At 36.4% G+C, this 17,296-nt stretch overlaps 1 protein-coding gene across 1 annotated transcript in view; it reads left to right on the top strand.

The window, feature by feature from the left end:
- NOS2 (nitric oxide synthase 2) overlaps positions 1-17,296 on the top strand; it is an 86,263-nt gene that overhangs the window by 28,869 nt on the left and 40,098 nt on the right. Inside the window, exons 11-16 of the mRNA XM_044054651.1 lie at positions 578-679; positions 10,807-11,001; positions 14,216-14,298; positions 14,682-14,826; positions 16,586-16,690; positions 16,807-16,856. Coding sequence (XP_043910586.1) covers positions 578-679; positions 10,807-11,001; positions 14,216-14,298; positions 14,682-14,826; positions 16,586-16,690; positions 16,807-16,856 — 680 coding nt within the window. The remainder of the gene's footprint in view (positions 1-577; positions 680-10,806; positions 11,002-14,215; positions 14,299-14,681; positions 14,827-16,585; positions 16,691-16,806; positions 16,857-17,296) is intronic.

The following is a 17,296-nucleotide window of genomic DNA, read 5'->3' as shown; positions in this document are numbered from 1 at the left end:
ACACGCAGAAGCACATCAGGAGACCCTTGTGAGACATACAGAACAAATGCCTAACTCACTGTACTTGTAAGGTAGATCTTGTGTCCTTTGAACCAAAACAGTTATTATTAGCATCTCTTAAACTGGAAGTTTTGCTGCATCACAGCTCTTTGTGATTTTTCCATATATTATATCACCCCTTTTTGACAGACTTTGCACATTGAAACATTGCTTATAATTTCTACTATTCTGAAATAGGAAACCATTTACGAATTTTTGTCTGCTGAAATAAAAAAACAGAATTTCAAGATTCAATCGCTGTGCATTCATGTTTTGTCCATCAAGTCAGACATAAATCTTACTGTTTGAAAACGAATAGATTTCCCTAGTAATATTAGTGCATTTCTTCATTAAAGCTGTAATGCTATAATTTCCATTTTATACTGTATTAATGATTATTATTAGTAATTATTGTGTGTAGCTTAAGACATGATGATCTAATACACAGATGTAACTAGAATTACATAAATAATTTTGCAAACAGGAATACTGATAATGTCTGTGAGTACTAAAGTCATTTTATCTTTTATGAATTTAGAAAGTTGCAAAGAGAATGGGATTGGAAACTAACAAGGTGTCATCTTTATGGAAAGATAAAGCTGTTGTAGAGATAAATGTTGCTGTTCTTTACAGTTTTCAGGTAAGACCCAATAATTTATAAACCTTTCTCTGTTGGTACTTAATGGTGTAGCAGCAGTAAATAGCCTTTGTGATTTTATAATTTTTATTTATTTATTTTATTCTACATTTGTTTACTGGGAAAGTCTGACTGGACATGGATCTTGTAGAATAGTGTGTGTGTGTGTGTGTGTGTGTGTATGTTGTACCTTTGAGAAGTGTTTCAAAGGTAGCACGTGCATATAAATAGCAAGCACTTGCTAGCTTCAGTGCCATTTTGAGAGTGCAGCCAGAGAGTGAGCATGTATGAGTGTGATAGCTAGTTTGTTTATAAGTTTACCTAAGTTAAAGTTATTAAGCTCAATCCTGATGTGTTTGTACATAATAAAGCTGCTTGAACAGAACCCATGAATGCTCGTCTGTTTTATCCTGACTGGACAAGCAACATGGTGTCAGAACTGGGATTCTGGAGACTGCTTTTCAGAGCTATGAGGTGCAGAGTTGACAGTGAAGGTAAACTAATTGAACCAAGTACAGAAAAGGGCCAGAAACAAACCAAAGGCAATGAAAACTTGCAGAAATGATTCATTTATTAAAAAAAAAGATAAAACAAAGCATTACAAGGGCACATAATGCATTATTAAACAAGCAAGAGGCACAAAAAGTTTGTTAATTAAACAGAATGTTTAAAATTAAGATATTTGATCAAATGATTATCAGAAATGCACATAAGGGGATAGGAATTGCCTCAGAATTGCAAAATGAGCATGTTTAAAGTAAAACAGGCATGTTTAGAGTAAAACAAGCACAAGAAAAGTGTAATGGCCATGAAAAAAGAATAAATAAGCAAATGAAAATAATAAAGGGCAGAAAGGGCATATTAAGCATAAATAAAGCAAGGCAACTGCATGTTTTTGGCAAACTACTGTGTTTTGGCATAAACTACTATTTTGCATTGATTGAAGCTATTAAGGGCATATCTAGAGTTATTCAAAGTATCTCAAAATGTGTAAAGATGCTTACATTGTGTGCCTATTACTGTGCATTTATTCTGAAGAGTTTGTGTGCAAAGTGTAACTATTTCACAAAGTGCAGTCAAAATACGGCCATTTTGAAAAGTTTCTTGTGCTAGGTTTGTCTATTCACAAAGTGTCACCATTACAGAGTGTTTCTTGCACTGTAAAGAATTATTTAGCAAGTACAGCCATTTTGGGAAAGTTTCAATGTGCTGTGTACTGTTTATTCTCAAAGTGCAATTACTTTGAAATGTTTTTACTTTGAGCTTCTTCTGCCCAGTTTATTCTTACAGTGCAGTTATTTTGAAATGTTTCTTCCACTGATAAGAGGTGATTTCTTACAATACAGTGATTTCAAAAGTATTGTCGTGCCTGGGAGACTTATTTCGCAAAGTTCAGTTATTCAGAGGCTTGTTGTGCTACTGTACTGGGAATAGTTGCAAATGCTGGCATAAATTTCTGGCATGTGTGTGTGTGTGTGTGTGTGTGTGTGTGTGTGTGTGTGTGTGTGTGTGTGTGTGTGTGTGTGTGTGTGTTTATGCATACTTGCAAAATGCCTTCACTCATATGTGTTAATATGGCAGAGGCATTTTGAAAATATGACCACTTGAGTTTGATCAGAATATTGCAAATAATTGGAGAATATATGAGCAAGAGTATGATATTTTTATACAAGCAGCTTATTCTGACAAAGATGCATGCATCAGGGCATTCATTTTGCTAAACTTGACTGGGTCAGAGGCCATTGAAAGAGAGCGTTCATTTATGTATGCTCCAACAGTATATGAAGGAGAAGGTGAAAACCATCGTATTGTTGACAGGCTGAATCAAGGGAAGACCCCAAGTGTTTAAAATGTAAATTCAGGGAAATGTGTAACCCTCGGACAAATGTTACATTAGAGAGGCATTTGTTTTACATAAGAGATCAAAAGGAAGGAAACACTTTTGCAGCTTATATTACTGACCTGAGAAACAGAGCTAAAATTTGCAGATTTGGTGACTTAAAAGATGAGTTAATAAAGTACAGGTTTGTTTGTGGTATTAATAGTGCTGCAGTGAGAAAGATTTTACTTTGTTATAGTGATTTAATGCTGAGCAAATCTATTGAGATTTGTCAAATCCATGAAGTTACAGAAAGGCACACAAGTATGTTTGCAAGTGATAAGAGCATGGTTTTAGCAGGTTCCAGAACAAATTTAGACAGCATGCAACACATGGCTAGCAGAAGCAGGCCTAAGCACATGATAGTTGCCACCCCTGCAGGCTCTCCAGGCAAAACCCGTAGTTTTCCAACAAGTTCTAAGAGAAGGACATGCTCAGTGCAGTACAAGGGTGAGTCAGTAAAACCCAAATCAAGCTTTATTGTTAACTGTTGCAATTGTGGTGCCAATCATGAGTCTAAAAGAGAAAAATGCTTAATATTTGGTCAGCAATGCCACAAGTGTAAAAATGGAACCATTTTCAAAAGTTTTGCAAATCAAGTAAACCTCACACATTTATAAAGAAAGGTCACTCAAAAAAAGCAAGTTGGTCATCTAGAGAGCTGCAACACTGCTTTCTACATAGATGGTGTATCAGTAATTGGTTAAAAGGCTGATGCAGTAAATCTGTTGGCAAAGAATGAAGTGCTTTGTACTGTCCAGATCAATGGTAAATCCACCAAGTTCAAAGTAGACACTGGTTCAAAGTGTAATGTTATGTCAGCAGATACTTTTGCTAAGGTGAGAGCTGGTGACCAACTTAATGTGGCCAGTTATGTGAAACTTGTTGCTTATGGAGGTGAAGAAATTCACACACTGAAGGCTCAGTAGTCCTTTCGTGTTGTTTGGCTAAGAACTGCTAAAGCTTACTATTCTATGTAGTCCAAACATCTGTGTAGTTATTGTTGAGTCTCAGAGACAGTTTGAGAATGAATTTGCTTTCCTTTACCAAAGAAGGTCATCATATAAACACATCTCCTAGCTGCAATTTTACTGAAGCTATTTTCTCAGACTATGCTGATGTTTTCGATGACAAGTTAGGCAACTTCCAGTTGTGTATTCTATGAAGTTAGACTCAGAAGTCAGTCCAGTGGTCAGACCAGCAAGAAAAGGTCTAATAGTGATGCAGAATAAAGTCAAAGCTCAGCTGGATAAAATGGTGTAGCGAGGTGTAATTTGTCCAGTTACAGAAACAACTGAATGTTTGTCGTCCATGGTAGCAGCCCACAAGAAAGGCTCAGACAAAATCAGAATATATATTGACCCAAGAGATTTGAACAAAGCATTAAAGGGACTGCATTATCTCATGCATATAGTCAAGGAAGTCACAGCCCTAATGCTGAATGCCACTGTTTTTTCTGTTTTGGATGCAAAATATTCATTTTGGCAAGTGAGGCTTGATCGCAAATCCTCACTAGTGACTACTTTCAGTACCCCATTTGGAAGATATAGATTCCTCAGGATGCCAGTTGGAATAAATTCTGCAAGTAAAGTTTTTCAGCGTGCAATGCAGCAAATTGTTTCAGGTTATCCTTGTGCCATAATAGTAGATGATTTATTGGTTGGAGGCAATGGTGAAGCAGAGGATGACAGAAACCTTAAGAAAGTTCTAGACAGTGCATGTGAAGTGAACTTGAAGCTCAATCCTCTGAAGTGCAAATTCAAACTACTAGAAGTTACATATGTAGGTCATGTATTTACTGGCACTGGTTTGCAACCAGACCCATCCAAACAAGCAGCCATTCTTGAGATGTCAGCACCAGATAATGTTCAAGCTCTACAATGTTTTCTTGGTATGGTCAACTATTTAGGCAAGTTTATACTAGACTTCAGTGAGTTGACAGCACCTTTGAGAGAGGTGATGCACACAAATGTTGCATGGTTATGAATGGAACAGCACCAGAGAGAATTTGAAGACCTTAAGCAGAAAATTGCTACCCCACCTACATTAAGTTATTATGATGTCAATAAACCAGTCACTCTTTCCTGTGATGCTACAAAATTTGGTCTTGGTGCAGTTATTCTTCAAGAAGGCAGACCAGTAGTCTGTGCATCTAGAACACTTGCCCAAACTGAGATGCAGTATGCTCAAATTGAGAAAGAACTTTTGGCAATAGTATTTGCATGTTCAAAGTTTCATGATTATATTTATGGTCAAGCTATTCAGATTGAAATTGATCACTAAACTCTAGTCACTATTTTAAAGAAGCCTATGCATTCCACTCCAATGCAATTACAAAGAATGATGCTCAAATAGCAAAACTACATTAATGTTGGATGGCCGTCAAAGCAGTCTAGTGTACCGCCTGAAGTGCAAATGTATTTTCCTTACAAAGATGAGATGTTGATGGAAGATGGCATTATTTTCAAAGGTCCTAAGATTGTTGTTCCTGCTTCCTTACAATGTGAATACATCTGGATTTTGCATCATGGTCACCCAGGTCCTGAATCTACCAAAAGAAGGGCGAGAGGACTAGTATTTTGGCCTTCTCCAGCAAAATATATTGATAAAGTACTTTCTTCTTGCTCGGTATGCAATAGTACTAAACCACATTTGCAAAAAGAACCACTTCAGCTAAGTCAAGTTCCTGAATTACCTGTAGCCACTGATATATCTGAGTGGAACAATCAGCATTACTTAGTATTGGCATACTCTTATTTGAACTGGCTTGAGATCGATTTACTACTTATCCTAGCGTCCACTGCTGTTATCACCAAGTTGAAATGTCATTTATCAGTCCATGGTAGTCCACACAAAGTTATTTCTGACAATGGTACCCAATTTACCAGTCAGTTGTTTCAGAAATTTGCAAAAGAATGGGACTTTGTACATGTTACTAGTACTCCAGAATATCCACAGTCAAATGGACCAGCTGAACGTACAGTATAGAGTACAAAGCAATTACTAGAGAAGTCAAAGTGTGATAATACCAATGTCTTTTTGAATTTACTCAGTCTCAGAAACATACCCCATGATGATATACTTGACCCACCTGCTCAGAGACTTCTATCTAGGCAAAGCAGAACAATATTGCCTATCAGTTCCAGTTTGTTGAGGCCTAAAGCAAAGAACAACAGAACAACTGGAGTCCAACTATACAGAAAGCATTTTTTCCAGAAGTCCAGTTATGATAAATTGAGCAGATTTCTTCATCCATTGAAAGAAGGAGAGACAGTGAGGATACAAACTGTGAAAGGTTTCGATAAGATGGGTCAAGTAACAGATATATGTGTCCATCTGAGATCCTACTTCTTAGACTCTGAGGATCTGGAGTACAGGAGAAACCACAAACATCTTTTTCCTGTATCAGAATCAATATAGCAGCATTGTTCTTGTGATACAGACTCTAGATCTCAGAGCAAGCCAGACAATGCTCCTGTTGCAGAACGTGTCTTAACTTCTACTTCCATTCCTGATGATGTTCCTGATGTCCCCAAAGTTGAGCATTCAGCAGAAACAGTCCTAGTTGTTAGACCTAATTCTAATTTCTATGTCACATGATTTGGTCATATTTCCAGACCTAGTGTGAAATACACAGCAACCTGGGCATAATTGTCTATATGTATTTAGTTCTGTATAATTGCATGACAAAAAATTATTTGTATTAATTGCAAGTCAATTGATGTCGTCAATAATGCATGACTCATTTCTCAAAGAGGGAGGATGTAGAATAGTGTGTGTGTGTTGTACCTTTAAGAAGCATTTCAAGGGCAGCACATGCATATAAATAGCAAGCACATGCTATCTTCAGTGCCATTTTGAGAGTGCAGCCAGACAGTGAGCATGTATGAGTGTAATAGCTAGTTTTGTTTATAAGTTTATTTAAGTTAAAGTTATTAAGCCTCAATCCTGTTGTCTTTGTACATAATAAAGCTGCTTGAACATAATCCATTAGTGCTTGTCTGTTTTATCCTGGCTGGATGAGGACAGATCCCATTTTTCAGAGGAGGCCCAGGGAGAAAAGCTGAGCTATTTTTGATAATGACAGTAAGATAAAAATAACATAACACCACAGAATATAAATGTGCTACTCCACAACAAAATGTCATTATTTAGACAACATTCCTTTCCTTTAGATTCTCCCATAGAAGTGTGTTCATTTACTTATTTAGTTACTTATTTTGTACCAAGTAAGTCCCATTTCTACAACTCTTCCAGGAGAGACCCAGGAAGCAAAATGTAGAGTAAACAATGAAATCATTTACAGCAGCAGATGTATGCTAATACTCAGTTAGCTATCAGCCATTTAAACCAGAGAAGCTTAGTAGCAGATCTATGTTATCAAACTTAACAGCCAGACACTGTGTGTGTTAATAAACAGTAAATTAATATTTTAAATGATTTAATCAAATCAGAGCAAGTTTCTTGAATGCAGTAACAGAAGCTATATCATTATGCTGTCTTACTTCCTATTCCAGGTGCTGTCATTAAAATCACTTAAAATGTATACCTAGTGGGACTAAAACCTGCAAGTGCCTATCCAGCAAGCTCAAAGTATGGCATTTGTACTATCACTATAATCTGGTAGGGATGGGGCGAGCAGCAGCACAGATGCAGTATGTAAATATTTTTTATATATTATTTGTTGACTGGGTTAGTCCTACTAGGCTGGTGGCCTCTTTTCAGGGGAGACCTAATGAACAGGAGAGGAAGGAAGCTAACAGCTCAGCTGCTAAATTTAAGCAGTTGGAAGAGGAATAGGATCCAGTAATTTCAGTGCAGTCTTTAAGGGCCAGGAGAAGGGGTGGGGGTCAGTAGGGCAAATACCATATTAAGGGACTGGGAGGAGAAGTTGGGACTAGTTACTGCATCATTGAGGGAGCATGTTAAGTAGTAAGGGGTCAATATGGCAGATGTTGCATTTAACAATTAAGAGTAGCAGAACAGGTGACTCAGTAGCTCATCTGGTGACTCAGTAGCTCATCTGGGGACTCAGTAGCTCATCTGGGGACTCAGTAGCTCATCTGGAGACTCAATATCTCATTTGATGACTCAGTAGTTCATCTGGGGACTCAGTAGCTCATCTGATGACTCAGTAGCTCATCTGGAGGCTCAATAGCTCATCAGATGACTCAGTAGCTCATCTGGGGACTCACTAACTAATCTGGGGACTCACTGGCTCATCTAGTGACACAATAGCTCATCTGGGGACTCAGTGGCTCATCTGGAGACTCAATAGCTCGTTTGAGGACTCAGTAGTTCATCTGGGGACTCGGTAGCTCATCTGATGACTCAGTAGCTCATCTGGAGACTCAATAGCTCATCAGATGACTCAGTAGCTCATCTGGGGACTCAGTAGCTCATCTGGAGACTCAATAGCTCATCAGATGACTCAGTAGCTCATCTGGGGACTCAGTAGCTCATTTGGTGAGTTAGTAGGTCATCTGCTGTATTCAAGGCCTAAGGAGGAAAGTGACTTATATGCAGCATTTAAATACAAGGAGAGGAATGAGAGGCCAATATGTCAGAAGTCGCATTCAAGGACTGGGAGGAGAATTGGTCCAGTAACTTAATATAAAACATTAAGGGCCAAGAGATGAGTAGGGGGGCAAATGTCAGTTGTATTTAAGGAATGGGAGGAAAAGAGGGCTAGCAACTTATGTGAAGCATTTAAAGTAGTAGGGGTTCAGTAGGTTAGATGTCACTTTTAAGGACTGGGAGAAGGCAGGCAGTAAAGTATATGTAGCATTTAAAGTGATAGAGTGGAGGAGTGACAATAAGTCAAGTGTTGCACTTAAGTAATTGGTGACAAAGGGGGCAGTTACTTATGTGTAACAAAAGATACTGGCAGAAAGTATGCTCATGATTTGCATTTGATACGATGTCCCAAATTAAAGGGATTGAAAGAACCACAACAATATCACAGGAGGGTGCAACAGTCTTCCATATTTCCAGGAGAACATGAGCAGTGTGGGACATATGGCCTTATCCAGAATGTATAGCAGGCTATTACACTGCTAAGATTCCTACTAGGTGCTGCGTATACAAACATTAAAGTTGAACAGAGCTGATGATGCTTCAGCTTATAAGCTAGAATAGGTGGGCCCTATTTTTCTGTAAATATTATTACCTTTTTGAGAATTATTGTAATAAGATATCCTAGCTGCATTAGCTAAAGATTATAAGTATTCATTATTTGGCAGCTGTACAACACAATTTAACTTTTCATTTCTCTTACACTGAAAAGCGTTGTATGTAAATGACTGCATTTAGTTTTTCTATTTTTGTATTCATTTTTATCTTATACTTTTTTATTACGATGATGTAATTGATCAAGTGTTAGAAAATGATACTTGATAATGTTTTGCTATATGTCCATTTAAAATGATCTATTCATAAATCATCCTTTGTTTTTAAGTGGCAATTAACACTTTTAACATAACCAAGTTTTACTGCAACTGAAATGTTGAATGCCTGCAGTAAAGTAATTGTGTATTAATTATTTAAGTATAAAAACATGTTACTGAATTAATGTCTTGTACGTGCGTACCTCTATGTGAAGGTTTGTTCCTGGAGTAGAAAGGTATGATAATATTATCTTGCATATTTTTAGTATCGGTGCAGACAATAAGGGCTTTCATAGCAGTGTCTATCGGTAACTAAAAAGCATCCATCAAGGCTCTTTTGGAAAGGATTACTTATAAAACATCATTTCATACTTTATAATAGACCTGTCATTTTGATGGTTTATTACTGTGTGAATGTTAGGCATTTAGGTTATTAAAATGTAGCGAAGGATTCTGCCACCTGGGCCAGATTAAAAAATGATTTGCCTCTTCTGTGCAGTGATAATAATATTACTGTAACTGCAAGTCATATTGACCTAAATAAAACTACACGAGTGTAAGAGCTTGTACAATAATACCCACATTAACTCTGTCTGCTTAACTACAGAACATAATTAATGAAGTCTATTACTGTTTCCTGCTTTCCAAGCAGAAATTTAAAACTGATCAAAATCTCCAGAATTCTGATATTATTACTGTCCGTCAGAAAAACATTCAACAGAGATATCGCACTATCTTAGAGGTACCAAGAGTCCTGAATTACAAGTATGTTTGGTTTTTCAAAACATTATCCAGGCATTAGGCATTATACAAACTGTTAAGATAAAAATAACATTGTAGATGGAAAAAAGACATATTGGTATAACATTCGACAAATGCAGCAGAATTAGTTTGATCTTTAGTGGCAAAATTAACTATTTCAGGAGTTGCAAAACAGGTGCTCGTTTTAACAAATATTTAATTGACATTGACAGCTATATTACTGAATTTGTAGCAACTATAAATTAATCCAGTGAGTCTGTATATATTACATAGTATTTATTTGTACTGTAGAAATTCTGTACTGGCTATTTTTAGTTTTAAAGCTTAATACATACTTAATCATGCATATTTGGTCTAATAGATCTAGATATGTGAAATTTAATTTATCTTTGTCAGACTGACCTTTTGTTTATTGTGATTCTTTTTTATGACAGAAACCTCTTAATAGTTACATGCACTTTTTTTGGACATCTTTTGACATGTTCACATGTGTTTTCCCTCCTCCATCTCTGTCTGCCAATGTATGTGTTTGTTTGCGTCTGTGATTGTGGGTGTGGGCATGTGTATAAAACATGCACACACATACTCTACATATATATATATATATATATATATATATATATATATATATATATATAACAGAAAATATTCAATAAACAAGGACAGTGATACTCTTAAACTTGCACAAATTACTGAATATGCTGTGCAAATGTTTTTAGTTTTGATTTTGTATTGCATTAATGAGTCAGCAGTATATTTTTCTTTTAACTTATGCAATTACACTCACCCCAGTAAACAAACCTAAATAAAAAAAAATGTATTTTTTTCTGGTGCATTATAGGGTGTGTTCCCTTTATAGTATTCTCTTTTTATCCTTTTTTAAATTAATTTTATTAAATGTATGAATAAACAATGCATTTTATACATTTTCAATCTTTTCCATGCTTGCCAACATCTACATTGCTATACTTCATAAGTCCATAGACAAATCGTTCAATCATTTATGCTTTTGCAGCACATGTATTTCTATTAAGCTTTTAATGACATTAAACAAAATCAAATAAGTATATGCTTTTCAAAAAATATTCTGTTTCAATTTGTAGAAACAGAATGTCACCATAATGGATCACCACTCTGCTGCAGAATCATTCATGAAGCATATAGAAAATGAATTCCGACTCCGTGGAGGCTGCCCTTCAGACTGGGTTTGGATCGTACCACCAATGTCTGGAAGTATTACCCCAGTGTTTCATCTGGAAATGCTCAATTATGTCCTAACACCCTTCTATTACTACCAGGTAATTAAGTGAATTATGTCCTAACAACCTTCCATTACTACCAGGTAATTAAGTGAATTATGTCCTAACACCCTTCTATTACTACCAGGCAATTAAGTGAATTATGTCCTAACAACCTTCTATTACTACCAGGTAATTAAGTGAATTATGTCCTAACACTCTTCTATTACTACCAGGTAATTAAGTGAATTATGTCCTAACAACCTTCTATTACTACCAGGTAATTAAGTGAATTATGTCTAAACACCCTTCTATTACTACCAGGCAATTAAGTCAAAGAACTATGATGATACTAGCGTATCGAATGCAGATGAACTGCAACACAAGATTCTAAAGTTTGCAGAGATTCAGAATATGCAGAAAGGCAGGGTTGAATTGCCTTTCGTCTGCAATGCTGCTTCGGCATTAGTATATTACATCCTGAGTGTTAGTGCTGTAGAATTCTAGAAAGCTCAGAAAACTAAAAAGAATGCTAGATTTATTTAAACTGTATCTTTTATCTTTTGTCTGATACTGATAAAGCAAACACCATTGAAAAGCTTAATTTTTCAGAAATGTGATAACTGTCTGAAGACTGAGTTAAAAATTAGATTATTTATTATTTTCAGTATGAACAGTCAGTTTGCTCTCCTCTGATATGTACAATCTCAAAAGTTAGCTGATTAAAAGCAGGAGGCTCAGAGGTTTACTATTTGTCCCTACCATTTTGACAGCTTCATTGAGTTGGTCTGCACTGTGTTGATCTTCCAGCAGTTATAGTAGAATTTCTACCACTTGATTACTATCATCTAATCATCATCATCATCTTCTTCTTCTTTCGGCTGTTCCCGTTAGGGGTCGCCACAGTGGATCATCTGTTTCCATTTCTTCCTGTCCTCTGCATCTTGCTGTGTCACACCAACCACCTACATGTCCTCTCTCACCACATCCATAAACCTTATCTTAGGCCTTCCTCTTTCTCTCTTACCTGGCAGCTCCATCCTTAGCATCTTTTTCCCAATATACTCAGCATCTCTCCTCAGCACATGTCCAAACCAACGTAATCTTGCCTCTCTGGCTTTGTCTCGAAACCTTCCAACCTGGGCTGACCCTCTAATATACTTATTCCTAATCCTGTCCACCCTCGTCACACCCAGTGCAAATCTTAACATCTTTAACTCTGCCAAATCCAGCTCTAACTCCTGCCTTTTTGTCAATGCCACTGTCTCTAACCCATATAACATAGCTGGTCTCACTACCCTCTTGTAGACCTTCCCTTTCGCTCTCACTGGTACTCGTCTGTCACAAATCACTCCTGACACTCTTCTCCACCCAATCCATCCTGCCTGTACTCTATTCTTCACCTCTCTTCCACACTCACCATTACTCTGAACTATTGCTCCCAAGTATTTAAACTCATCCACCTTCGCCACCTCTACTCCCTGCATCCTCACGATTCCTCTATCCTCCCTCTCATTCACACACACATATTCTGTCTTAGTCCTGCTGACCTTCATTCCTCTTCTCTCTAGAACATATCTCCATCTCTCCAGGGTCTCCTCCACCTGTTCCCTACTCTCACTACAGATCACAATGTCATCTGCAAACATCATAGTCCATGGGGACTCCTGTCTGATCTCGACTGTCAACCTGTCCATCACCATTGCAAATAAGAAAGGGCTCCGAGCTGATCCTTGATGTAACCCCACCTCCACCATTACTATCATCTAATGTCAGTCCCTAACAGTAGTACAACATTGTGGTTCCATTACTGGCATTGCAGCTCTTTGGATTACTAATAACTTAGCATGAGACCAGTTCTACTCCATCTCAAGGGAATTATAAGGGAGAGTATAAAGACACCAGTGCATACACAAAAACATAGGACTGCTTCACTGACATTTTTATCCTTCCAGGCCATGAAGGTGTATTCCTTTGTAGATAAATAGAGCCATTATTCTGACATTCACACCCACAGAAAACTTAGTCTATGGCTGTGACCACACATAAATGGAAAACTGTAGCACAACCCTTTGTTTAATATGGCCCTTCTTTGCTGATCTCTAAAGTAGATAAAAATATTGGTAGATTTTTTTTTTAGTGTTTATCTTGTTATATTACGCAGTACATGCCATTGGAATCTTCTATGGAAAACATACACTGAAATCTTTGATATGAATTGGGTTAAACCAAACACAAATCACACCACGTTAATATAGCATACAATTATACAACTCTTTAAAGCACTGCAAATACCGCACTGTAATGGGAAATAACTAAAAATCACCAGTGCTTATAGAATATTCCTAAAATATCTAGTTGCCAAAGAAATTATCGGTCATGTTATGCAAATTAAATAATTATAATATTATTATTATTATGCAACATCTGTGGGAAAAATCAGCTGTACCTTCATCTTTGTCAGTTCTACCTTACTGCAGCAAGGGCTATTGGACTGGTACAGCAGTTGGAGAGGGCTCCACCTTAAATAGTTTCTTTACTACTGACAAGAAGCAGTGATAGTCTAGTGATAAAGGGTCTACTATGTAGGGTAGATCAGGGGAGCCCTGAAGGAACTGAAAGCAGACACAGTGACATAGATTAGAAGAGGATAGAGTACACTGTTAGAAAATGAAGAAAGGCGTTTATAGCTATTAAAGGTCAAAAGTTGCTAGAACCAGAGCAGTACAGGGCATGGACGTTGACAATTTTAAGAGGGTAAGGTGAGTTGTGGAGACAATAATCAGGGGTCTGATTAAGTCTTTTAGCACCTGTGTTTATGTACATATACCTACAAAACACAAGACCATTAAATTGCTGAAAACTATTTAGATAATGTTCAGTTGTGCTGTATGAACAGCGATCATTTGCTTCATATATTATCTGATACAGTTAAAAGTAACTTCATAGCATTTTATGTATTTGTTAGCCAGGTAAGCCCATTAGACACATATGCTTGTTTTTGAAAGGTAACCTAGGACACAGTCTCTGCTGAAATCACTTGCTGACTCACCTAGTTTGCCAACAAAGACTCTGCATAGCTCAAGTCTGGCTGCTGTAGAAGCAGTTTGCACCAGCAGAAGCAAACCTATCTAGTGACAAAGCATGTCCCAGTACCAGTGTAACAGTGTAACTCTTCTCTTTACTGCAGTTATATTGAGGTGCAGCTCTAATTTTGTAGCTGCATCTGCAAACCTAAATACTTAGCTGACTTCAGTGTGTTACTTCTTCTTAGATTGAACCATGGAAGACACATGTGTGGCATGATGAAACAAAAAAGCCATTGAAGAGGAAAATTAAGTTAGCTGTTGCAGCAAAGTAAGTCCACATGTACTAAATTCACTGTTTATTTTGTTTTTGTTTTTCTCATTAACTTATGTGTCTACAATCTGTTTTTTGTAAATTTACTTTATTTAGTAGAGCTTCCAGAGCACTGGTAACTATGCCACTTACACAAACCACACAAGTGCTGCATGTTTGTATAGGAGTCTGCAAGTTTTGTTATACATAAACCCACATTTACAGTGTGATATATACTGTGCTACCTTTTATAAGCCAATATACTGCTTAGTTTGTAATGTTTCTTTGCAGCTCGTCCTCCTTTACCAATAGTCAATATATTTTACAATTAGTGTTTGCATTGCAGGAATTCTAATCGCACTCTGGCGTCACTAAACAGTATTTCACTTGTATGTTCTTAGAACTGTGTTTTTTGCGTCTTCATTAATGAGAAAGATAATGGCAGCGAGAGTGAAAGTGACAATACTGTACGCCACAGAAACAGGCCGCTCCGAAACATTTGCAAAGAAACTCGCTACTATGTTCAACTGTGCCTTCAACGCCAAGGTATCATACAATTTCTCTATGCATAATTAACTCTTGTTGAAGTTCTGCTCATGATTTGGTATACCCTACCTTCAAAACAAAACTGGATCTAAAATTAGAATATCAACTAGGCATTGTCATTGGATGACATTACATAATCCACAATTTATAACCACATATCTAGAAATGAATGTTCCTATAGAAAAGTTTCATGGCTAGAGATTTTGAATTTTTATAAATTACTGTCATGTCTGAAAATAAAAGCAGGCTTGCACTGGTATACTTACAAGGTTACAGATATTGGTTTGTCATTTCTATGCACCACAGTTGCAGAGTCTCTCTCTTTCTCTCTGTCTGTCTGTCTTTCTCTCACACTCTCTCGCTCTCTATGGAAGAATGAATGCAAGCAGTATCTCAAACTGATTGCATGAAGTATGTTTTTGTATTAATTACATCATAAACGACAACCAGTTATTTGTAGAAGTATTTGGTAACAGTATGATTTTCTTATCCATTTATACTTACTATACGAGCTCATCATAAAGTAACTAAAGCATAAAACTTTATAATTTTAAGATGTTCTCATGATACTATTTGTAAAATTACTGAAAATGAAACTAGCAGAGATAGCTGAAGACTGTAGTAGACATAATTTACGTAATTTACTTTACCTACTTTTTTTGTTAATAGACTTACTGACAGCATGTTTTTGTGGATTGACACTGGTTGTCATTAGTTACATGGCACTACCTTATTTAACACAAACATTGGGATCCACCTCAGCTAACACCCAGAGAGCAGATGTTGAAGCCTAATTGCTGTGTATGTTTTGATTTATTAGAACTGCTTACTCTGTATATGATGAGAAGTTGTTATTCACTGATTACAATATTTAATGAGTCAGAATATGAAACCAATGAAAACAAGACCAGCAGTTAATAATATACAGGGCAAACTTCTGAAGTATCACACAATTATCTGCTTTTTCACATAATCTGTAATTCACTTTGATATTGATAACAACAAATGAAGTTAGCTGAATTCAATTAATTAATTGATAAATTAAAATAAGTAACCGTAAGTATAGTCTTGCACAAACACAATAAATTAGCAAACCAGAAAGGTTTATTAATTAGGCACATCAAAAAAAAAAAAAAAAACCCAAAAAACAAAAAAAACAACTCCATTAATAGGGTGACAGATACACATGTTGGCCCTTACCGCTCTTCTACTAAAGCTTCAGATGCTAGGATATACTTAGGAATGAACAAAGGGTATGGACAGAGAGGAAATGGAGGCATCCCCAAAAACAAATTCTCATCTTTGTTCAGTGAACTGTCCTTATTAATATTAACATTAATTTACTAATCAGTGATTTTTATATCACGTTTCAAAACATGTTGCTGAGTGAAAAGTACACTTACATCCTAAAACATTACAATTAAAACTATAAAATTAATATACAATAATTCTGGTTCACAGCAGGATTAATTTATGAAATGATATTACAATGAGCAATACAATCACATGAACTTGGAGGCATGGAAGATAAGAACCACTGAAAACGCTAAAGACAAAAATGTGCAGGAGAAGCTAGGACAGCTGCTGTTTTGTGAAATTGTATTTGGCACTCATCTACTACCTGAGGCTGTTTTAGTAAGCATTATACAGTAACTATGGGGTGCATATAATGGGCTACAGAAAAGGTGGTGAGACAGTACTATAGTCTGCCACTAACCCTCTTATTGCATTATTACCCTTTCACGTGTTTATATTTCAGGTTTACTGCATGGCAGATTATACTTTCAGCAATTTCGATGAGGAGACCTTGCTGTTGGTGGTAGCAAGCACATTTGGGAATGGGGATTCCCCTGGCAATGGCGAGGTGGGTCTTGTCTCTTTTTCTTATTGCAGCATTAAGTAATATGTTGTTCTCAGTTTCAAAATATTTACATTCCTTTCATCTGCAAAGGAAATAATGCTTAACTTTATTTTTCACAGAAATTTAAGAAGCACTTATTTTCCAAAAAAGAGTTAAAGAACAAGTTCAGGTAATGGTTCCGATTATGTAATTTTTATGTGATTTGGATTTTGATTAAAAGTGTCCCTTCAGTTTATATTTTTACATACTAATTTATAGTATTATGCAACAGAACACTATCTATATAAATGGTAGAGTCACGTGTAACTTTTCCTATGGGCTATAACTGAACATAGCTATTATTTTAACAACAAATCCAGTGATGAACAGAAACTATTCCTAGTTTACACTGGTGCCTGTCTAAAAAACATTCCTATTTACTTTTGGGTGAAGAAAACTGAAGGCTAAAATGTCATGTTGGTAATTTATGTTGGACATCTCAGTATTGCCTCAGATATGGTGGTGAGTGACTAGAAAGTAAAACTGGAGCCCTTATGTTTTATTCAGCAGTTGAAACAAATATTTTAAGTTCCACTGAAATTTGTCTAAAACACATTTTCATGCAATGGG

This window comes from Protopterus annectens, chromosome 13.part0 (assembly GCF_019279795.1).
Source record: "Protopterus annectens isolate FY-2018-M chromosome 13.part0, PAN1.0, whole genome shotgun sequence".
Lineage (NCBI taxonomy): Eukaryota > Metazoa > Chordata > Ceratodontiformes > Protopteridae > Protopterus > Protopterus annectens.
The sequence above is the reverse complement of the archived record's forward strand: the minus strand, read 5'-3'. Positions and strand labels throughout refer to the sequence as shown.